At 39.3% G+C, this 25,639-nt stretch overlaps 1 protein-coding gene across 1 annotated transcript in view; it reads right to left on the bottom strand.

Moving 5' to 3' along the window:
* The window catches only part of nphp4 (nephronophthisis 4), a 206,501-nt gene that overhangs the window by 27,536 nt on the left and 153,326 nt on the right, over positions 1-25,639 (bottom strand). The window contains exons 16-20 of the mRNA XM_059333949.1: positions 22,492-22,661; positions 21,443-21,626; positions 7,666-7,800; positions 4,042-4,232; positions 2,251-2,474 (exon numbers count right to left, since the gene is read on the bottom strand). Coding sequence (XP_059189932.1) covers positions 2,251-2,474; positions 4,042-4,232; positions 7,666-7,800; positions 21,443-21,626; positions 22,492-22,661 — 904 coding nt within the window. The remainder of the gene's footprint in view (positions 1-2,250; positions 2,475-4,041; positions 4,233-7,665; positions 7,801-21,442; positions 21,627-22,491; positions 22,662-25,639) is intronic.

Here is a 25,639-nt window from a genome sequence, read left to right as displayed (position 1 = left end):
TCCCACAACCTGAATAAAACATGTAGTCACACAAACTTTATCTTTACTTTCTAGTGTTGGTGTTTCATTTTTGGAAAGCAGAAGCTGTTTATGTTCTCATTTTGTTGATTGTTTGTTTCCCCTGCACTGAAAGAACCTTAAAGCCTATATGCTTCATACAGTAACCTACATTAGCTTTCTTAAAACAAAAATAAATATGAGTGAACTATGCTATAGCAGATTTTGAACATCAGAAAACAGAATGACTGTAAATCTTGTGATGACGTTTTGCCTATTTCTCAAAAAGAGGAAAGGCATAATCCATGACCCCCAAAAAAGAGTTAGTCCCAGTGCAGCATCACAACTTAATAAAAAGACTGCAGAGGTGACCAAAGACAAATGCAATGAATGTGATGACCTTCTGATCGTAGCACAAAGGAATGACTCAGCCTCATGACTGACAGCGCTGTGAGCACCACCTAAAGTTTTATTAAGTTCCAATTTAACTTTTAGTTTCAGAGGCAGTCCAGGTTTGGAGTGGCCTCCTAAAAGCTTGATGAATAAAGAAGTGGTTGGTGAATAAACTGGTGTAACACTACCTATAGTTGCATTCTTGTGTTATTTTGCAACGCTCCACTTTAAGTTGTTTTATAAATTGGTTGTACATGGAATAAAATTGACTGCCTGCAAACAGCTTGCTGCAAACTTCCTGTGTTTTAATGCTTTGGATTGTGAGTAATCCCCTCACGCAAAGTCTGCAGAAATGCAAACTTATGGAACATGTATATACACACTTTATTTAAACTCGTAAGGTACTGAGGTTTCCCTCATTTACAGTGATGATGAGTACATTTACAAACAGTACAAAAATACAAATTAAAAATAGAGATAACAGACAATATTAATGAATAAATAAAAATGCTATTTAAAATGACCTAAGCTAAAAACAGTTGCAGACAAGTTCAGTCTGCACATGGGAAACCAGAGAGTGAACCCATTATTTTATCGTGTCATATGGTGTCCATGGTTCCAATCAAGAAGTCTTGTTAAGTAGGGAGGTACTTTTCCGGTAATGGCCTTCGTGAAAGATAAATTGGTACCAATGTTTATTTCACCTGTTTGGGAGCGGAAGCCGAAACCCTAAGTAAACCAACAATTTATTCATTTTATGCAAAAAGCTTTCAAGGTAAGTAAAAACAAGCTAATCCAGTGTTCTTTGTGGAAAGCAGGTGCGTATGTATGCATGTTAGGGTTGTCAAAAGTATCGATCCTCAAAAAACTATTGATACTAAAACGTTGTATCCGGATACGATACTCATTTTCAGAAGTTTCGATCCAACAACTTATTAAGCAGCTAAACCATACCAACCTCAAAATTTTGTTCTTATTGTTATTGTTTATTGTATTTATTTATTTTTTGCACTACCTCAGACCTGAAGCTTGTAATCATAGTTGCAGTTTCTTTTTGCACAACTGTTTTTTTATTATAAATATTTAACCTGTGGTTCTGTTAATTTTTACATGTTGCATTTTTCTTGTTAATAAAAATATTTCGGGTAAATTTTGGGGTCTTTGTTTTTATCCTTGTGGTATCGAAAATGGTATTGAGTATCAAATATTTTCCTGAGTATCGGTATTGAGTTGAACATTTTTGTATTGTGACAATCCTAATGCACGCACATACGTAAATCACCTTCAAAATAAAAGCACTACTGTTGTATTGATTTCTGATTTTGGGGTAACCTCACACGGGCAGGACAGGGACAACCAATAGACCTTAGGTGTAGAGAGCCTGGAATACCTTTCTTATATTTCTAGTTTATACTGCTGTTTACTATTTATTATAATTTTGCTATCCATTTTGCTGCTGTAACTCCGGAAATTTCCCCATTGTGGGATTAATAAAGGAAACCTTATCTTAATCTTAACAATTCTCAGCAACAGGAGAAGGCAAAAAATATCCTATCAAAGAACAAAGTTTTGGATTGGATACATCTCACATCGGGGAGGGCCAAATGTTAGAACTTAATATCCTAATTGTTACAGCAGGATGAAAATAGGTCCTATCTCCAGAGCTGCACCGTCACCTTTGGAAAAACATTCAGAACGTGTGAACACAGTTTCACGGTGGGGCTAACGCTGGGATTGACGTGAAACACACATTACAGAAACACATACACACAAACGTATATATTTTTCTCACTTTTCCTCTTTGTCAGGGGAAAAAAAAATTTGCAACAGTTAAGTGTGACAACGCAACCAGAGTCTTACCTGAGCTCAGGGTCGTCACTCAGAACGGTGACAGTCTGAGGAACATTAAAGGGATTTTTAAGGACGAACTCCATGTACTCAGCGGAGCCCAGGCTGGCGTAGAGCAGGTGCTGGGTGGTGATGGCCTGACTCAGCATGTTGGCGATGCCCTCTGCCTTGCTGTGCTTTTCGTTGGTTTTAATCTGATTAAGTTCCCTGGCCAAGCGGGCTTCCTTAGTCCGATCCTAACAACACAGAACAATGGCAGATATTGAATAACATGTTTCTAGCATAAACTATGGACAAAAAAATAATTGGCAGATTATTAATTTTCATCGATTATTTGAGTAAATGGCAAAAAATAAGCTTTCTGTCTCTCAAATATGGAGATTTCCTTCTGTTTTCTAACATATTAAAATTAATATGTTTGGGTTTTGACCAGAAAAAAGAAGAAATTTGAGGCCTTTGACTTTGAAACAAGTAAGTACATTTTTCACCATTTCCTGACATTTTATAGTCAAAACAGTCATTCAAGAAAATATTCTGCGAATGAATCAATAATGAAAATAATCGTTGGTTAAACTATAGGCTACACAATATCACAACAGTCTGTTTGCTCTGTTTTACCTCCTGACCTTTTTGTATTGATGTTGCTTTGTTCCCGGATCACAGTAATTACCTTGGTGGTATTTCAAGGCAGACAACAACACATTCTTCATGACCAACACATCTGTGGCTAGATTCTGATTACATGTTATAGTTGGAACATGGTGTAGTGTGAATGAATGCTCTGCAAGAAAGTTAGCTCAATGTTACAAACCTTCCTTTATGGACAAGTGTTGAAATGACCTTTTCAGAACCTCTGAGACAATTGTATTTTTAAATTGTGTGCTAATACAATTCCACACATCCATGATTTCCATCACACACTGAGTACAGTATTTTAGAAAGGAATCAATATTGTGGTTTCTGAAATTTGGGGGTTATTAAGTTTGTTCCAAAAGCAGAGGGTAAAGTAAACAGTCACACATTTTCTACTTTACTGTGGTACCATTTGTGCACTTAAACCCTTAAAATATTATAAAGGGATGATGCCAGGAATTCTGCCCAGCACTTGTCTTAAAAATAAAAATAAAACACCTAAAACAAAGTTTCAAAATCATGTTGGTAAAGATAAGCGTGTGAGAGAAAATAATACTGAGGTTTTCTACAGGTCTAGTGCACTGAAATTATGCTGGGGATAAACGTGGACCAAATTAGGTCGTGGCTGTAAGCCCAGAAAAGTCAAATCCAAATTGAATTGCAAAACAACCCTTAAAATCTTCTTCCTGTGCAGGCAGGACTCTGTAATATTCCTCATAGAATTGGCTGTTATTGGGGTGTGAAACAACTAAAACACAGGTACCTCAGGACCACAGGAAATGTAATGTGTAAAATGTCTGAGACAGACATGCACCACAGCCAAAATTGCATTTAGCATGTGCACCCATGGGTGAAAGTACAAGATGTGCCTTCGGGTAGAAGAACAATTAACACCTTCTTGTACAGTCACTAAGACACAGAGGGTTGAAGGGCACATCGCCACGAGAATTGTAACACAGGCAGGCTGTCTGGGAGACTTTCCTCGCCTCTATGAAAGCTCCCTCATGGCGTGTTTCAGAGCCAGAATGAAAGCTGTTACTCGGCCTTTGTTGTCCGTTTGAGATTTAAGCGAAGAAGACACAAAGGGACAGAATATTGTGGCTCTGCTTTACAGATAAGCTATTCTAATTCTAGTCTGCCCAGTGGCCCAAGAGCAAAGTTTGACCTCACCGTGACCTTAGCCTCTTTAGCATCTTCCTTGCCCTCCCGCTGATGCACGGCAGCCATGCAGCTGAGCTTGCGGCGTCCGCCGTCTGGCTCGTTTAGGTTGTGCTCTCCGGTGCCAGCTCTGATCCCGTGTCTAAACAACGGCGTGCGATCCCCATCCATCTCCAGTCTGTGTGCTTGTGCGGCGTTCCTCGCTGTGAAGGAGAAACAGGCCGCAATCATGAATATATTTACTGAACAGAGTGGAATCTAATCTCTTTGCCATTTTGACCATATGTTCTAAAAAACCCTCCAAATGTCCAAGGGAGAGAGGCGCTGACAGATTAAAGTATTGTTGGAGCACAAGAAACAACAGCTTGTACACAGACAACAGTCCAGTCAAACAACTGGCACAACTACAACTGGGCCAAAGCCCTACTGCTGGGTAAACAGACTGCCTCTCTCCGCCCAAATTATCTTTCACCTCCGTGGCTATGTATTCTCTGCAAGCAGCAAAATATCTCATTAAAATACCTGATTCATCTACAGTACTAGTCACCAAATAATCCATCCTCATTTCAGCTGGATCATGCAAATTAGCCATGTTCTTAAAACGCTTTGACAAGAGAATTTGCCTAATCCTGCACTTTAAACAACACTCAGACATTTACAAACTTAAGACTCAGAGCTGCCTATATTTTAACCGTCTAAAAATAGGCTTAATATTCTTTTTGCTGCATGCAGGTAGATAAACTGACCAAAATATGTCTGGAGCACTGAATCAAAAACTGTCAAGTATCATATGCTGCTATTGGATGTGGATTATTGGATCATACAAAAGTTCTTAGACATTTCACAGTGTAGAATCTCTTTTGATAAATGTAAAAGAAAAGGTAGAAAAGCATATGTATTCCTCAAAGTATGGTATCTAACATCTACCAAGTGACAACCTCTGGGGCTTTAAAGTGAAGTGCCAATAACTGCAGTAACTGGAATAGCCACTAGAGGATGGCTCCAAAGCGAGTCAATCTCATATTAAAAAGCTTTAAAGCAGAAATAAGCATGATTACACTTCGGTACAAAGGACAGTTGTGGTCCCTATAGCTCATATACCGGTTCAGAACAACTGTTATGGGGGGTGGAATTTATGTAACTTTCGTTTTTTTAAAGTTATTTTTTTGGCCCTTTTTCGGCTTTATTGATAGTGGAGAGATATAGAGTAAAAGGGGGAAAGAGAGGGGAAGAAATGCAGGAAATATATAAAGTTTAAATTACATTAACACTTAAATGATGCATAATTAAGAGTTCTTTTGTGTGACAGGTTGGTATGTTTCAGCAACCAGGCTTAATTTAGGAGGAGCCTCGGCTCCTACATGCTCCACCTCTTTGCCCTTTTTTGGAGCACATTACTTGAGATTTTCCAACAACCAAATGTTAGCCTTTTACGAATGTGTGTTCAATACTTTTTTAGAGTCAGTTGGAAACTGATTGTTAGTGTTGTAACTCAGTTGTGTTTTGTTTGCAGTGCATTTCCTTATGTTTCTTTAATTTGTTACTAATTTACTTGTGCTATTCTTTCTTGCAGTGTGTTTGGAGATGTATGTGTGGTCAAAGTGATGGTGGTGGTGGTGTCTTTATTGGAGTTTTGTTAATCTGCATGAGTTTTCTTTAGCTGCAATGAGTTATCTTGGCCACCCGAATAAACTGATCACAGCTTAAAATAACCAATGCCATCTAACATGACATTTCACCAGCCAATCAGTAAACAGCCCTGTATTTTAATTAACTATTAAAAAAGAGAAACACATGTACCAGGGTTCAGCAACCTTAGGCACACTAGCAATAACTGTGAGAGTCTTTTGAAAATGTTGTGCCCTGTCATCTACATGCCAAATAACCTTTTAGATAAGGACGGCGGCATTCTTGTATAGTGCTTATTTTTCTGTTTGTTACTCTTAATTCTCCCTTTTTGACATGTGTTGCTTTTGCAACATTTTGTAAAATGAGTGAATGTATTTTAGAGCAGGACACTGAAGTGGGAAATAAGTAAAACTATTTGTCAAGTTTATTCCTGATGAATAAGATTGCCGGAAGGTTGGTAAGGTTGATGATTTGAACTCTGATATGATGTTTTCATCTTCAGAAGTACAAGAATGACTAATTACCCGGTACTTTCCAGGTTAAAACGCAACTTTATACCCCTTAAAATGAAGAAGCCCTCATGACCCCCTGTGAAGCTTTGGCGAACCCTAGTGGGGATTGGGTCCCCCAGGTTGGGAACCAGTGGCCTACATCAATAACATAAATGGGCTAAATAAATCAACAGATCCAATGGAGATTAAAATGTTGATGTAGTGTCATAATTAAACTTAATGTTTATTTGGCACACTGATTAACAAGAACATGTAAAAATGGCACTCAGTATAAAAGGCTGCTGGCCCCTGAGACATACTGTACATGGGATGAAAATACATTCACTGATGTATACCTCCTTCTCCCTCAGTTTTCCTCTCCTAGTACCACTCTTTATCCATGGACGTTTTTCTCCTTATCGGGAGGCACTGGGTCGACTGCCAGTCACCTGACCAGATAGTGTCTGGCAACACGGCTTCACAGGCCGGCAGGAGTGGGACAGGAGTGTGACAGAGCACACACACTTACACACACACAACACAGCTTCAGCATGGCTAAGTGTCTCAACTGGAGTCCAGTGAAAGCAATTAGGAGCATTGTATGTTTAAATGCCACGGTAAGGTGGAGTGGAGAGACGAAAGAGTTCAGTGAGGTAAGAGAGATGAGAGGAGTGGAGAGGTAGAGGAGGTGTTGGTGGTGGGGAGAAGGAGGAGATAGGTAAGAAACAAAGCAAACAGCCAACAGACCGTGTTTGCACTGTAACAAGAGCTGTGAATATTGCAAGAGTTTAGGGAATATATTTGGAGAGTGCATGCAGTCACTTGTAAACGTGTTATACAGTCCATGTTTGTTTGTAGCAATTCCATATGCATTTTATTTAGCAGTGTATTAGTATGTAGCGTGCTATGAGCAAATATGTGTGAAATGGAATGTAAAACAGCATTTCTCAGGTCCGTTCTCTATCGAGTGTGATAGATCTGCCAGACTTATTTTTTTTATCATTAGCAGCAATTATCTGCTTGTTTTCAACTCTGTCTGATGCCTCTTACTGTATGGATGAGTCATCGTCCACATTTTAAGGACACATTTAGGAATACGCACCAGTTGACTGGTGAAGGCTTGTCTAATTGAGGAAAAAATTGGTTTCCCCAGTGTGTGTGTTCCTCTACTTGGACTGCATGCTGACACACACACAAAATACAAACAGGACTGTGGCTAGCCACCAGAGATGCTTCTGCAAGCTCAATTAGGCTGAAAATTGAGTGGTTCAGTGGTGCAGCCAAGAGACAGAATGTGGAATGGATCTGGTTGAGTTGATAAAAGCAGGAGCATGGTCATCGCCCAAATGAAAGGCGTTAATTGCTTCGTGGGGTAAAATACCCACACACACATGTGCTTAAACATACACTGAGTGGAGCAAAACGTAAAGTGAACAGTTAATGAAAGTGTAGTTAATTGATATGTTAGTAGATAAACACTGACAGGATTCAGTGGGCTGTGGATTAAAGTGCTTGCCATTTAGCTGGAGGATGTTTCTGGAAGACAGGCTCCCTCCTCTGAAGCTGCCGGTGACTTTGCGAGGCGTGATGATGTGAGAATGAGACTGCGTCACATCTGCTGCCCTCCTTCTGCTCAGTTCAACTGGGCACCCTGAAGAAGAGAAATACAGGTTTTGTTACAGGTGACATCTAGTATCCAATAATATTTACATGTGTTGGATTTAGTGGCATCTAGTGGCGAGGTTACAGATTGCAACCAACTGACAACACTTCTTCTTTCACCCCTCCCTTTCCAAGCATGTAGAGAACCTATGGTGGCTTTCAGGTAAGGTAGAAAAACATAAAATGCCCTGTTCAGAGCCAAATTTGTTATTTCTGCCAATAGATCCTCCTAAATCATACACACTGCTTATTTAGGTAATTCATAAACTCCATCCATCCATTAGAGGTGGGCGAAATATATAATATCAATTCATGGCCGCCAAGCATCGATATTTAGTGCTCTGACGGCCATTTTTGTTTTTTCTCTAGCTCACTTTTAGAAATTTACTGGAGATACTGGTATAATATGAAACTGGAAGATCAATTCAACCATCCATCCATCCATCCATTTTCTTTCACTTATCCAGGGCCTGGTCACAGGAAAACAGGCAACAGTTCTTCCTAGGTAACCCCAAGACAACATATATCATTTCTCATTTTTTCCGCAGAGCCTTTTGTTGGATGAGCTTGGAAAACCTCTCATATATTACCGTATTAAATGTCTTACAACCAAGAGTGATATTAAGCACTGTCAGTTGATCAGATAAGCAAGTTTGCGTGTTAATTTTCTGAACCAAAAAGTGCTCAGCAGAAAAAAAACCTAACAGTTTTGTTTTTTTGATAAATATAATAACTAAAGACCCATTTTTTGCTGTCAGAATTATCCTTGAGGATAGTCCTGGAGGCCAGACACATCAACAAATGTGCATCAGCGGGTCTAAACTGCTCCAGTGTTTACTTTTCTTGTGGATTGGTAAGGAAGGTTGTCCTAGAATCGCAGGTCCTAGAACAACTGCTGCGATTAAGACTCTGAACCTGGGTCACAGGCTTTGGTTTGGTGACTGCTTGTCCCTTTTTTAGAAGAAGATCTCAAAATCTACAGAGGCACCTCACCTGACTTCGAACTTGTGAGTAGCAGTAGTTGCTAATGAGCGAAAAAAATAAACCTGTGAGAAAACTTCCCGACAGAGGTTTGCTGTTTGTTCACACATCATGCCTGGGGTTATGCTGATACAAAATCAGTATCATAACTGAGAAAAGCAAAGTTATCTGCAACACTTTTTTGATTTATTCTATTTAAAGACCGGATCTGTGTAACTCCAATGGTGGTTTGAGACTTGGGTGTTTGCCACTTCTTGAAGTCACAAGCCAAACTGAGATCTGAAGCCAGATCTGGCCAGTTTGCAAAAAAAAAAATCAGTTTTAGGCCAAAGTTGTCTTTGAAGTCACATGTGAAACAATACATTTTCATTGTAGACAGCGCCAAAGTGAACACAGTCCAGGTTAAACCCTGGCTTAGAACACCCGAGGCAGGATCAATACATGACGACAAGCCTACAGCGATTAATTAGCGGCCCTGAAATTGCCAGAGAGGTCTGGACAGCCAAAGCTTGCAACGCGATGAGTGTCATGCTGATTGATGGTGAGAGTTGGCCTCACCCTGGTTTGGCTGAGTGCTGGGTGTCAGAGAAGACAATCCAACACAAGGATGTTAAATATACCCTGCAACCAGCTATGAGTACTTCTGGAGGTGAGGGATGATTTCAGATGTTTATTTCAAAGAATAATCTGATCTTTTAATAGTCCTTTCATGTCATTACTGAAGATTTATTTGCCATTTTTTCAATGGTCAAGCTGACAGTTTGGGCTTTTCCTGCAAAATCGGACTCTTGACAACCAGAATGCCCTCAGCTCTTCTGTCTCTTTCTGCTCCTAAATGGCAAAATCATAATTTCCCCCTTCTTTTTAAAAGGCAAGTGGACATAAATCCATCCTACACAGAGCCCTAACGGTACTGTTGGTGTGTGAAAGGCTTTCTTATGTTTTTGAACAGTGCTTTACGCACAAAATGTCCTGTAATGTCAGTGTGACAAATAATTGGTCAGAGTCCCAACGACAACACCAGCCTGCAGCAATGTACCATCATCACGAGAGCATTTTCAAATACCACAGGTCAAGAGACTCTTTTAGTGCAATTTACAGGTAAACTAAGGTCAACACATGCAATCCATTGGATACAATTACCAAGGTTGACTGAAGAAGTGATTTCGGTTCGTTTTTTGCGGTTCTTTAAATGACAGTGAAATTTGACACAATGCTCCCATTACTCCCATCTGATTATAGGCTTTGGTACATCACAACATACCTGACTGAGGTCCAAACCTGTGGTGTAAGAGCATTTTCTGAGAGGCTCTGGCATACCTCATCCTTTCATATGAAATATGGCGAGTGCAGCAATTAAGTGGCTTTACCACCCAGAACTCACACCTCAGTGAGCCTGTAGGAGTTTTTTAGAAGGGGAGCCAAAAGTACCCTCCAAACCCTTTCGAGGCAAACTCCTTCATCAACAAACTGATAATGGGCGGCAGCTAAATGAGTAATGGGGAGCTGGTGTTGCCATGCAAACAGACACAGACAGCGCAGTTCTGCAGATTAATGGGTGAGGTGTCTGCCGTCCCGATGCATTCCCCTCATCATCCATCACCCTTCCCTGGCCACACGACTCAGCCGAATGTATTTGTTTGACTTATATTTCCCAAATATTACTGTGAAGACATTACTTCTGCTGTCGCATAAACATCTCCAATCAATAACAAAAGCCGTAGAGATCTCACTCCCAACGCCTCATTATGGGCCTTTTTATCCTGCTTTCTTTTGTGGCGTGAAATGTTTTGATGATGGATAGAATTGTACAATAAGCCTGCAAGGACGAGATAAGATGAACGCCCGGTGCTGCTTGCCCACAATAAAACAAACGAGCATGATGATGAACCCAATTATGACCCTCTGATTTAATCAGTCAATCATTTTAATTAATCGCATATCACTAGAACCATCATTAGGCTCATCAGATAATGCCTACTTTAGTTCTAATCCAGGTTGACGTGGATGTCTTGCTCTCAGTCACATTATCCGTCCCCAACTGCTGAATCACACCGACAGAGCTGATGATCCTCATCACTGAAATGTAAGCTAATACTCCTGGTTTGTGTTGCAGAGAGAAAGAGCCTGGCACATAGTTTGCTGCTCCGCGTTGTCTATGTGGAGCGGAGTAATTGTGAACAAAGTGCCAAGGGGCTGAACTCTATCGCATTTATTGACTACCTCTCTCTGTTGCATGACAATAACCCTACTTGGCGCTTCCCCACCTGCCCGCCCTCTTTGCTCTGCTGGCAGTTCTTGAGGTTAAGGCCACAACAAACCACTGATTTACTGGCCCCCAGAACAAATGGGAGCAAGCACCAAGGGAGGTTTCAAAGTAGTCTGCATTATTCGATTTATTCTGCCTCCCCGTTCCAGGCCACTGACCTTTCAGAATAAGCAGATTCCCTCTCACCTCAGGGCTAAAAGCGAGGTTGATAAAGTTGGGCTTTAATGCGCCAACAGCAAAGGCTTTTAATGAGTGAGACATACTGTATGTGCAACCCTTAGGGAAGCCACCTAGCTAAACTAATTGTTAGGTAAATTTCACTGATATTTTGTTCCACTGGTGGCAGCTTGAGGCAGGATTCTCTCTACTCTCTCCTGCTGCAACAGTCAGTCTCTCCAGGGCTTATCAGGCTGCTGCAGATGAGGAGCACTGTGAGGTCTGTAGAAGGTTCTAATCTGTCTCCTCTACTGTGCTCAAGCAGATACATGCTTTCTGTTTGTGCATGCCTGTGAGAAAGAGACAGTGTGTGTTAGTGTGTGTGAAGTAGCAGCAAACGGACAGCAAGAGACAGTGAGAGTTGGAGAGAAACGATACAGACACAGCTCAGTCAGCAAAACGGTTTCATATCAATAGGCTTTCCCTTCTGTCACATATGGGCATTTTCACTGATGGCAAATATTACCAACATGTTTCCAAACTTGATAACAGTAGAGCTCACTGTCTTGTCAATATTACTTTTCTATGGAGCTCAAATATGGACCAATTTATTGCATTAAAGCTGCCCCAATCAGTACTTTATATCCGTAACAATGGATCAAATAAATAAATTATGTGCAATGTGAAAGGGGCTGCAGAAATAATTACGCAGCTCAGCTCTATAAAGCATTTCACCATCTTTTTTGCTAAAAAAAAGGTGATTAAGGTGTGATTAACCAACTGTATGCTGTATGCTAAAAAATAGTGATCACCTTGTGAACATAATGGTGCATCCAGCATCTAAAGAGACAGATATTTCCCTCAAGATTTGGTGGAGACCAAAACTGAGATAAAATGAGGGTGAAAACTGTCAGGTGGTCAGAAACATAATTCCAAATAAATAGCCATGTTTTCATCAACGAATTTTGTGTGGATTTTCAAGAATCGCATGAGTAAAGCTTGTTGGAAACAACAGAATTTGAAACAACTTTTGAAAATGTGCTAAAAAGTTTTTATGCTCGCTTGAGGTGGTTTTTTACTTTTCCGGAAAAAAAAGTTTTAGGCTAATTGGGAGACGGAAACGCTTTTTGCTAATAAGTTCTGACTATCTAATTCCTGAAGACATATTTTCTCTCATGGGTGGCCAAAAGTTGTAATTTTTATTATATTTTAAAAATCCTAACCCTTAATCTCTTCTTCTTCTCCTTTTTACTAACAGATTAGCATAGAGCAAAACATGACACTGCTTTTCAATTTGCTCTAAACCAGTTGATGGAAATGTCCCTAATTAGCATTTTCTTTAATGCATTATTTCAAAATTTCAAAGTTAATGGAAACATGAATACTGATAATATGGATCCATGCCTGCTGGATGTGTTTGATGACACTATGATGACACTATTAATGCATTGATTTATTCTCATGTAAACTCATGTTTACTCGGTTTTAGAGAAGGTGGGGAAAGCAAATTAATTTGTTTGACTTTGGGGTGAAAGTTTGATAAATCCATCAACATGACAAATAAATGTGCAAATTGATTAAACTGGCAAAAAAGGTAATTTGTGAAGTCTTGGGAGGCATCTTTGAGCTGGACAAAAATATTTACAGCAAAGCATGTACAACATACAACTCGGTAAGTGACACATTAAGTTCACTAGTTCAAATATCACAATATAATACTGACTTATACTTACTGGAACACAGTTTGTATTCATTTGTCACCTTTTCATAATTATTCATTGTTAAGCTAAGATATAACTGCATACTATCTTAGTAACGCAAAAGATAAGGTGCCTGTGGTCTGACTGACTACAGAAATCATGCCTGATCTCTCAGGGAGGTGACACCAGCAAATATTTCAGGGTTGTCACCAAAATCATGAGAAATACCCTTCAGGGACCAAACATAACTGTATGAAATATTATGGTAATTTGTCCAGTTAATGTCAATATACAGAAGCCCACTTTGGACCAAAGGGTTGGCTATACAACACTGACATCCTCAGGCCTCACTGCTTGCAGGATAAGAGTAATGTAGACATGCAGCCACAACCAAACAAACACACCCACTGAACATGTTAGTGTGAGCTTTCAGAATCCCAATGAAGGCACCATTGCTTTTTATACCCCTCTGTCAAACGCTTGCTACACTTGTTCAACAGCCTCACATCTATGTTAATAGCTTGTCTTTCTTTGCTTGTTTTATTCTTCACTTTTTTATTTCACCCATCATTTACTTTCTATCCATCTGCCATCTATCTATGTTGTGTTTGCTTGCCTGTTGGTTCGAGAGAGATAATATAATACAATGGGCCATCAATTAATCCACCATATCTGTCTGGGTAAAGCTCTGGACTTTACAACATAATGACATCATGGATTACAAAGATTATGCTGTATTTCTTTATTTACCATATTTGGGACAAAGTCACTCACACATACTGATGATTTTGCTTTGATTCTGCTTCGGCCCGAGTAATAATGTCGACCGATGCTTTCAAATGTCTTGCATAGTTTGTAATTGTGTCAGGCAGTGGTGGAATGTAACAAAGTACATTTACTCAAGTACTGCACTTAAGTACAATTTTGAGTATTTCTATTTTTATGTAGCTTTGTACTTCTACTTCACTACATTTTGAGGCAAACATTGTACTTTTTACTCCACTACATTTAGCTGACAGCTTTAGTTACTTTCCAGTTCAAGATTTAGCATAAAAACATGATGGAATTAAAATTAGACATGTTTTTAAATTAAACATCATAACAGTATGTTAAGTAGTTAAAATGAGCTTTACCTTGAGAAATTAAAATGCTGCTTGCATAAATGCATCAGAAATAATAATCTGGTCTGGAATATATGAAACAATTTGAGTGGGGCCATTCTGATTAACACATACTTTTACTTTTGATACTTTGAGTACATTTTGTTGCTGATACTTTTGTACCTTTACCTCAGTAAGTTTTGAATGCAGGACTTTTACTTGTAGTGGAGTAATTTCTCAGTGTGGTATTAGTACTTTTGCTTAAGTAAGGAAGCTGAATATTTCTCAACCACTGGTGTTAATTTAAACATTTCTCTTTTACACGTCTGATCCCCTGCCTCTGCCGTCATTTTTAACTAAAGATTTCATGTGGATTTAGCAGATGAAATCAATAAAGCATCGTAGCTTTCCTCTGGATCCACCAGGCGATCTGTTTCACGGGACGAGCAGGCGGTCATCATGGTTTATATGCTCCTCATCTGCTCCTACAGTTCTCAGTGTGGGCGTGCTGTTTTCCTTCCTTAAGACTTCACACCACAGCAAAACCAAACCCCCCCACCCCCACCCCATGCCAGAGCCACAATTTCACAACTCTATTATTCTGATTAAGCCACTTCCTTTTGCTCCTTTATGACGCTATTAATAAAAGCTGCTTTACAGAATGATTGAATAGGCCTGACAGCGTATATCATTACCATTTAATTAATTACTTGTCAATCCCACCTTGTGATGATTAAAAAGGATATCATTTGGTGTTTCACTCTTTTTCATTTGGAAATGACAGTCTGCCACTCACTTTTTCCAATGAGGCCTAATTCTGATGAATTCTCAACGGGCCGAAGTAAAGACATGATTAATAGCATGCATGACTGAAACACATAAAATTAGAAAAGGGAGAGAGCAGAATGTCGTCAGGACTGCATGTCTTGTGAATTATAATGGTATATAGAGAAGAGGGAGATCCACATGATTATATCAAAATTTTTTTAAATGTGTATTCTTTTTAGGGTGACTATGTAACAGCATGGCTCATATTGTAAATGCTGAATAATGGAAATTTCCACAGCACAAATTCCATCAGTGCAATGACATGGTATACATGCCACTCCATTCTTTTAAACAGAAATAGTTTTCATTTCCTAATCAATTTCAATCACTTCCATTCTGCCGTTTTTTCTGAGAGCTGGGGTTGGCAGTTTTATTTTTAGGGTCACTGGGCAGGAATTCCATAATAATCTTTCAGCAAATTATAATTCAAGTGGTCTGAGAGAAAACTATTCTTCTGCACCTCCTCTTGGCTCTGGTTTGTGACAGGATGTTGCCAATCACAGGTTATTTCACAGAAAGGATGTTCCTATTAGCTGCTCTACCAATGCAGATGCATCTACACATCCCTTCACGTCATAAAAGACTGATTCAGTGGTGGAATAACTGGCTACACTGCAAAGCAACCCAAATAAAGGAAAACAGACGTATTAAAAAGATAGTCTGACAAAAAATGCAATAAAAATGGGCCAATATTGGTAAAGTGTTTCAAAGATGGAAAGAAAGTGTTGCTCATAATTTAGCCTTCTGCTAACTGTAGCTGATGGGCTCCCGGCGGCTAATTAGCCACAGCTGTGGCTGATATTGACATGTTTGCCAATAGCTAGAGCCTCGAATCACAGTCTGTCATGTATGTCTGAAAGAGCTTTACAGGCTTACAGCTTTGTAATAAAAACCAGGTGGTAATAGAATTGCCGATAAGGATCAGAATTACTATCGGGATGACTGAAATGATTGAATCATTTTCGTACAAGTTACTGTTTGAGGCACTTGCATATGCCCATACTACTCTGGTGGGAGGGACTTAGGTGAGAAAGGGGAGAGCTGCAGGAGGAGGGCTGCATTTTCATTTTTTTTCTTTGCCTTTTCCTGAAAACTGCCACAACTTTAAGTCAGGGCTTGAACTTTACTTTTCTCCTTAGCGTCACACAACTTTTCTGACCAACTGTTTCTGAAATTCAACACTTCATGGGTTTATTATTTTTAATTAAAAGTCTATCAGGAATGGGATAGGCCCTGAGAGTCACTGGAAGCCGTTTGACATTAAAAATGTGTACACACTTTGTTGAGTTTCATTGACAGTAGCTTAACAGCAATTTATAGGCAATTTCAAAGCAACCGGAAAAAAATTAATAAAAACAAAAGAAAAGTTTTTGTTTGGAAAGTAAAACCTTCAGCAGTATGTGCTTTGGTCTAAGCCTACCCCTTACCCTCTGGCAGGCAGGTGGGTTTTTAGAGGTTAAATGAATAGCACTTTGAATTGAATATACACTAGCGCTCAAAAGTTTGGAGTTACCTAGAACTTTCCATGAAAATAAACTGTTTTATTCATGAAATATGTTACAAAATGAAATAAACATATATTGACAGTGGTCGAAATATTTATTTTAGCCTGTACAAATTTGCAACTTTACCTCTAGATACTCAACCAGCCTGAGGAAGGATCATTGTATTGCTTCTCAAATCAGCACAAAACAGTTTCCAGCTGTGCTAACATAATGCTCAGGTGTTTTAATGATCAATGAGCCTTTCAACACTATAAACGTGGATTAATGCTACCTATACACCAGAAGACTTTGAAAAGATTTGGAAAGACTCCTGCAAAACTATCAGCTCACATCTGCTCACATCTAAAGACAACTGTTGAGAGTTTTTAGTCCCAGCCTAGTCTCAGACTGAGATTCTACAAAGACTGTGAATCTTGCAGGATCACTATTTACAAGACTACAACTAGATTTCCTTTAGCATTTTTTACCTACCATGCAATTTTTGTGTGTGCAGTGGTTTGTGTTGAAAAAAAGCAACAAAAAGAAGAGGAGAAGACGCCACAAAATGCCCCTCACAAAGCTGAAAAGGGGTTTCTGTTTTTCTGACATGAAAAGTTGACTTTTTTACAGTAAAATAGATATAAGGAAGAATAAAGGAAAGGAAACTGTAGAAAAGAATTCATGATATACATTTATGTCCTATTTAATTATTTGTTTAATTGAATAATTATACTTATCAGCTCTATCAACTTTCATTTAGTTAATCACACATTCATCATCAATTATTTATTACTCATTTATGTATACATTTATTTATACATTTTAACTGGGTCTGCTTACTGTTCTTTTTACTAAGAAACAGCGCCCCCAAAATCCCGCTTGTGGCCATAAATATATTACATCTCTATATTTGTATTTAGGATTGAGTTTTCTGACATTATTGTGATGTTACTTTTTCCTGTCGAAGTGGTTTTACTGCCGGTCTGGACCCGCTCATCTATTGGTTGTTGATTGTGTTACGTCATTGCGACTTGCTATAATATCAAACACATTTGATATGATCGCAAACCCAAGATTAGGAAAAGACTGATAAGAAACAGCGCCGATTACTACCTTACACTTAACGATCGGGATGACGGGAGCGCGCTGTGACTCCAGTAAGACTCCTAGATTTACTAAAGACTTTCAGTTTTTAGTCTGGGACTGTGAAAATCGTTTGGTGTAAGCCCAGCATAACACAATGTGCCACTGGAACACGAGTGATGGTTGCTGACAAAATATAATAGATATTTCATAAGAAAATCAGCATTTCCAGCTATAATAGTCATTTACCACATTGACAATGCCTCTAGACTCTATGTCTGTTATTTTAATTTTTTTTTAAATTGTGCTTTTCTTTCAGAAATAAGGACATTTTTAAGTGGCCCCCAAACTTTTGAGCAGTAGGGTACGTCACAAAGGATTAGCAAATTATCGCATTCTGTTTCAGAAATGTCCCTACATTTTTTGTAATGGAGGTTATATAACAATGTATGACTAAAATTAAATCAGAACATTATTCTTAATGAACAAAATACTCACAACAAAAACACATTTCATCCTCACTGAATTTTTTTCCCTGCTTTAGCAGCCGTTCCTGTCACACTGCCACACATTTTTTCCTTTTCTTTCGTTCTCTGTGTGATCAACCATTTTCAAGCAACCTTCCTTCACCTCTCGAGCTGAAATCCAGGAACTGTATCTGCACACTGTCAACACAGAAATATAGCCTGCCATTCAACACTGCCACAGAGTACATTTTTGAGTCCATCCAGTAGGGATTTAAGGGGAGTAGTTTTTTTTTTCCAATCCATGGAGGAGCCATGTAATCCTTCTATTGAATTTGAAAATCACCAAAAACTGGAGTTACAGGCTTCACACATGATGTCAGTGATATACTCTACCTGTCCGCCTCTCATTTCTGCCACCCCGCCTCATCACACAAGCTGTCCATGCTCTGCCACACCTGTCTGTCTATAAGTCTGCATGCATGCATGCATGACTGCATGCATTTCTGGCATGTGTGAGCGATTTGATATGCACACATGCTTGTGTGTGTGTGTGTGTGTGTGTGTGTGTGTGTGTGCGTGAGATCTCTGTCAAAGTCTTCATACAGCAAATCCATCATCGTATCGTGACTAACTTCTGATTCTTGAGCATTAATGACCGAGCTTCCAATCCTTTACCACCCACCAAATAAGAGTGCTTATTTATTACAGCTTGAGACAGACAGAGGATATAGGAGAGGTGAGAGGAGAAAACAAACTGGCAGATAGAGGATGGAAGAGAGAGCGTGTGATGGACGGGCAAGAGGTAAATGGATGAATAGAAGAAAACAGGAAGACATTGATAAAGAGCGAAGAGAGAAGTGTGAATGTGAGAGAGGCAGCGACAGATGGAAGCAGAAACAAAGAAAAGTGCTTGCGAGTCCTCTCTCCCCAAATTGATTCTGACTGTCGGCCAGGGCGCCTGATGGATATCTGAGCCTTGATTGGAATTTACATGCCAGACACATCCCTCCCCCTTCCATTCGCAGCACACCCAATAACCCACTGTGCTCTCAACCTGCTTTGAGTGATAAGTGCTGGCATATTTAGCCCCAACAATGGCAGAGTTTCTGAGGCCCGGAGAATGATGCATTGTTTATGAGAGGGAGTATCGTTTCAGTAGTTGATTAATGGCACCGAAGCTATCGTCAGCTGCCATCGCACCGCCAGGGGGGCACACCAGGGCCCAAATTGGATGAGTGTGAAAGGGGAAAGAGGAAAGGTGCTCAGTTGCTTGACGGAGTGGAACTATCACATCAAGATATTTCGCTTTGGCACAGTGTTTGCATTGTGAGCCTGCACACCTACACCAGAAAATAGAAACTTTCAAGAGCAGCAGCCGCCCTGGGGATTCACTGTCATTTCCCAACTCTACACATCAATAAAAGTAAACAGACAACATTACTTCATAATCTGAGGCTCCAAATGGAATATGACCTGAATATAAAACACTTGTAAATATTTCAGAGGTAGAAGGAGATTCGGGTGATATTGAAACTGGATTTTCTTCTGAAAGCTAGAACAAGTACAATTTCCTGGCTTTCTTGCATTTACCTTGATGTTTTGGGGATGGAAACCCTCCAACCCTCTTCTGTGTCCCAAGGGGGGCAGTACTAGATTTACTCTATTTGATTTGAGTCTCTCCATAAGACTTTGTGCTTACAGCAACACACAGTTGGAGAAAACAATCTCACTGGTCAGATGAATTCTTAAGAAATACTTCAGTGCGCCATAAAAGTGCATTTACCATACAGCATCTTATGCTCATTCATCAGACCCTAGAACATTATCTACTGTAGGTACACAATATCTAAGAGCTCTCACACATATCCATTAACAATGACGTACAACCAGCACAATTAGGTAATACAGGTCAGTTTATAGGTCAGTCTAAAGATGTTGAGCATGGACATTTATGCTCGGCCTTGAGATCAATATGAAGTGATATCACATAATAACATACATGAGCCAGTTCCATTCACTGGTGAATAACAAGTGGTGGTGTTGAAAGCTCTAAAAAGGCTTGGGATGGGACTTCATTAGATATTATTGAAACCAATGCCATTATCAATTCTGCTTATCAGTCTGTTTCTTTATCGATTTCCTTATTGATTCCTGATCGTTTTTGTGTGTGAGATGAAAGTAGCCTTCAGTTCAGCCTTGTATCGACTCCCTTGGGAAGCAGTGGCACTCGTGTGAAGAGTGTCAAATACGTGGTACTCCTGGAATTTTAGCCCATGTTGCATAGAAAGATCTTTCAGCATATTGCTGGAGATAGTTGGGATGTTGTCCAAAACGTAAGTAAAACTGAATTCTATAATCTGCTAATCCTTTGTGATATATATTCAATTAAAATCTGAACAAAGACAGTGTAATTTGTGTTCAAACTAATAAACATTTTGGTTTTTTTTGTAAATAAAAACTTTAAAGTCTGAATTTGATGCACTGTTTTTATTTTCCTACGTCTTTGGGACTGGGGTTGAAAAGGACATTTCAAGCAGCACTGTTGTGATCTTTCTTTCTGAAATGAAGCCATGCTTTGGACCATTTCTTCCTGTCCACCATGACGACTTCGTGTTGGACGTTTCCACCAGAGTATACCAAGCAGCAACCTCTTGACCTAAGCAGTTTAGCAAACATCAAAGTGCCTTAAGCCTGCATTTTTTCAAAAATCCAACAGGGGTCACCAACGGAGGTTGCAAAAGAACTCCGGTCCTATCTATCTCAATACAGAATGAGATGACTTCTCACTTGATTTTAATTGATTTGATTTTCTCACAATATGATGTTAATTGCGTAAATAATGTTCCCATTTAGAAGAAAATAGATGAAAAAGAAGCTTATATTTTGGGGGGTGGCTATCTTTGATTAACAGGTTGCTAACACGGCAAGCTGTCAATCAGGATAGGAGCAAAACAAAACAATGCGTATTCACAGCACTGTGTACATCTAAATAGCTGTTTGTAGTGTTTTAGTCTCAGAACTTTGACCCTTACACTGTTTGTTTTCAGTTCATGAAAGTCTATTTGAACATTTTGGTCATTTAAAAATGTCTTGTTCAGCATCCCATTGTACAAAAAGATACTCCAGGGAGTCAGCTGTTCATTTTTAAAGTACATTTTTTTGTTAGCATGAAGAGTTTATTTTTAGATACACTCACCCAAATATGGTCTCTCCCGGTTTATACAGTATATGGTGAATATGCATGAATTGACATATATGATTGTTTTGCCTTGCACAACTGTGTGGAAAACGTGCCGGCACCAATAAAAGGAACTGATAAGCTCGGAGGCAGTGGATTCTGAGGGCTCGAACAATTTGGAACCAGTTCCCAATTCCAAATCTTGTAAAAAAAAAACTAGTAGGTGGACCTTGAGATCATTTTGTCACACTTAAGAAAGTTGTTTGATTGATCCGTCCATGTGTTAATATTATGTGTTGATGTTAGTCATGCGTGTGTCAGTATCTGGCAAACAAAGTAGTACTTCAACAGTTCAGTGTCACAGAAAAGGTCTTGCGGTGCTTACCTATGCTGCCTGTGCGTACATGCAGCCGTCCCCTGATAATGGTGTGAACCGTCATGGGGCTGAGGGCTGATTGTCGGCCCAAATCTGTGCTCATCAGTAGGGTGTCCTGTCCCACGTAATCTGTGGTCAGCACCTCCACCTCGTGAAGGGCCTGGACTGCTGATTTACCCTGTCGCAACATATACTGGGGAGGCAAAAATAGGGTACAAGAAAAGAAATATAGATACAAATGTGCTTATCAAGGCGTGTTTAATAAAGACAGACTAGAAAGAAAATAAAGCACATATACACGTGGAATGTGAGTTTGAGTCTGCTCTAGCTAAATAAGGTCAAAGCAGCTTTGCAAAGTTGTAAATTACTTCCTTAATATTACTTTTACAAATTTCACCAAGTTGCAAAACAAATCAATTGCACATCAAAACTGACAAGAAAGTTTCTGTCCAATCAATAAAAAACGTTAAAAAGACCAACATTAAAAAGCCTTTAATGTGTGGTTGGTTTATTCTTTAGAGATTAAAGTAGAAAGGAAACGTGCTTTGATCAAATTATTGAACATGGAGTACAGAGGGACCAACACATGATAGTACTGGATTTGTTGAACTACCACAACATTTGCACAACTTATAAATTAAGATTAACTGTATTTGTTGTGGTCCCAGTAGACACAGAGTTAAACCATTTATAACAACTCTTAGGAAATGGCTGTTTTGGATAATGTACAGAATAGTGAACTGTTTTTGTATTTGACATTCTATTATCAGAAGCAGTTTTCTCTGCAGTGGCTTGTTCACTCAATTAAATGTGTTAAAACATAGTGCGAGCGCTGCATGAATCAGACAGATGTACTGCGTAGCGACGAAGGTGTGTCACGAGTTCACAATGCATGCGTAATCAAGGTGGGTTTTTTATTTTTAACAAAACTTAAATTTATCTTTAATTGTGTGAAGTTCTTGTGAAGAAAGGTTTGCAAGTAAAACTACAGCTGGTAATCACAATTGATCACTTTCATCTTGGCACATTTGAGTCATAAGGGGACCTCAGTGTTTTACCTTGAGCTCGATGGCAGTAGAACCTATGAGGAGCAATGAGTCGCTGTCCCAGATGTCGATGTGCATGGTGTGGAGAGCCAGGTAGCGCAGGAACCAGCGATTCTCTCCTGGCTTTAAGAAACCCTCATCTACTCTGAACTGCACCTGCAGACCTGGAGAGCCTTGAGAGCCTGGACAAGGAGAGAGGAGACTTCAGTATGGAATGAAAGACACATACAGTGTGAAAAATAATGATTTGATTAAAATATGTGAAGTTATGGTGGATGACGGCTGTTTCCTAAAGATGGAGATACATTCAACCATTGAGCAATTGCTAGACAGGATAAGAATGAGGAGGACATCATCTTCCAACATAACTAGCTGCCTAGCTACATCCACAAATTTTTTTTAATAGAAAAATGGAAGATCGGTGCAGCTGTCAAATCAAATCAAATCAAATAGTCTTTATTGTCATTATATAGTTCACTTTACAACGAAATTGAAAGTGCCCCTGTATAAGGTGCATAGTTGACAATCATAACACAAAACAAAACAAAACAGCATGAGTAAAAACATTTAAAAAATACCGAGCTAAACAAGGACAAAAACAAGAACAAGGACATGTGATGTAATAAATAATTATAAAACTAAATAAATGGCTACTGAAAATGCTATAATTTATAGATGAGGTAGATTGAATGTTTTGCACATATCGATTGTATTGCATATGTCCGTTTTATTGCACCTTTCAATTAATTTATCCTGTGTGGGTGTTGAGAGTTCTGAAAAGATCGGTGCAGCTGTATTGGTTAAGATAAGATGACTGACAGAGATTACAACCCTTACAGTTGAATTATTATTTCTTCAACTAGCATCTGGGTCACAAATGACATGGGCACAAAAGTAACTACACGAGCTATATCCACCAATACAAATAAAAGAATGTAATGGTGGAAATGAGTGCATTACATCGACTGTAATAAGTGCCTTTGCCTACATTTGAATTGGTTCGAACATATTGTCCTTTATTCTGGATTCGTTCATACTTGATTCTGGGAATAAGTGACAGTCCTAGTCTTCACCTTTAGCTGCACTCACAAAAAACAATCTTGGCAGCGTTGGCAAACTACTTTTAAAATATGCAATGAATGAGTTGGCACAGACAGGGGATGGGGGCTTTTCAATCATGATGTTGGGGTGATTGCATCGTCCATTGGCCCAACCCTATTTGGAATTGGTTAGAGCAATAATCTCCAAGCCCAAGGATATAAAGCTGAACCAATTAGCTGTTTCATGAATTAACTGGTTGACTAAAAAATATGTTTTAACATATGAATCATTTAAGGCATTTGTTTTATCCAAACATACCCCTTTCCATCTTCTCAATTGGGAAGGTTTCCCTTTCGTTGTTTTGTGCCATTATTAACCAAATAATCGTCTTAATACAAGACTAACTCATTCTTAAATTTGTTGCCCATTTCTATGATATACGGATGCAATGGCAAACTGAGACAAAACCCCCGAAAGGTACTGCATAATCTGAAACACTAAACCAGTGTATTTATGTCTCCACTGATAACAACCTGGAGAAAAAGTGGCCCATCTGATCGTTATTTTAGCCTTTCGCTTCCATCCAGATGGCTTTGAATTTAGAGGATCAGCCATAATATCCGTAAGCAGCTGTCAAGCTCGTGGACAGATCTGAACTGGTGCAGCAGCCATCCACTGGGAGTCATTAGGTGTGATGATTGCACTGCATGGGAGTACTATAACCAGGGAGTATGAGGCCATTTCACAGAATCAGAAGCACCCTAGGGTTCCCATAATTCAAGATGATAATGGTGCCTAACGTGGCCAGAAAACCTCAAGAGTGATTTTATGAACAGTGGGATGAAGACGTGGCTTAAATCAGCACTTCTACAATGGACCCTTAAGAGGAGCAGATGCCCCTCTTCAGCACTCGGAAGAAAAATGTTTTGTTTTCTTTTTGAAGAAAATACTATACACAGAGTTTGAAGACTAAAGCTGTTCAATGGGTGGTTGTAACTCTCTCTCGATATGTAGTATTTTTCGTTGGCCATTTTTTATTTTGTCCACTCTTGTGAGGTCACATGCAGGGACACACACCAGCCACTTCATTCTGATCAGCGTAAAACTCCAGATTGATTTTGAGAATGTAAAACGGGTGCCCTGTGACTCTCCAGAGACGGCTCAGCCATGCACCGACTTGAAATCTGTCTCATCCTCTAACTCCGAACAGTTCAAATGAAACTGACCCCATCAGTGATCCAACTCAGCTGGTGAGTGGGTACAATCAGTCAGCCGAAGCCGAACCCAACCCTGCAGGGCCGTGTTAATATTACGATGCGTGTGTATTAAAGGTGTTAGTGTGGGTCTGTGTGCCAACTCGACTACCAGAATTCTCCCCCACAGCACGCCTCAGACTTCGTATCAAAGCCCCCATGCTGACTTTATCCCCACGAGTTGAACGTGCGGAGAAGCAACTGGCTGGATAGAAGTGGAGTAATGAGGACCTTTGGTGACAGCCCTGCTGTGTTAAAGAGACCAGCCCCTCTAACTCTCTTCACACATGAACGGATAGAAAACTTTTAGATAAAATTTCCTTTTTCAAATACACACACACACACACACACACACACACACAGCCAAGATCACTTTAAGTTTAATTTTAAGTTAAACTTTTGACACTTTCAAGTGATGGATAGATTAATGAATTTGCTATTAGTCTAATGAGTACCTGAATTTTAAAAAACACTCTACCAACACGCTCCATTTAGCAGCTGTTATGGAGCTGTCGATCATATCAAATGAGCTTCATCAGCAGATGAAGTTTGCCCATTTTGCCTCCCCTAAGAGCTGGGAAATATGGTTCAATACAGGATAAAGATATATATCATGACATTGCATGTTTTCACGGTACTTCAATGAATTAATAGTTTTTCATTCAGTATTTTTTGTTTACTCCACACGTCATGTAAGCAGAAGCCTGTATAGTTCAGTCATGGATTACAATATAAGGTGTAGTCCAAATAATTGAATGTTGCTGGAACATAGTTCAGCTGCTGGTTTTTTTCAACATTTTGATAGGAAAGACATATAAACATACATACAGTACAATGGACATTTTAATATAATTTCAATGATATAT

The sequence above is a fragment of the Centropristis striata genome, chromosome 5 (assembly GCF_030273125.1).
Source record: "Centropristis striata isolate RG_2023a ecotype Rhode Island chromosome 5, C.striata_1.0, whole genome shotgun sequence".
Classification (NCBI taxonomy): domain Eukaryota; kingdom Metazoa; phylum Chordata; class Actinopteri; order Perciformes; family Serranidae; genus Centropristis; species Centropristis striata.
Note: the sequence above shows the minus strand (reverse complement) of the source record. Positions and strands in the feature narration are given on the sequence as shown.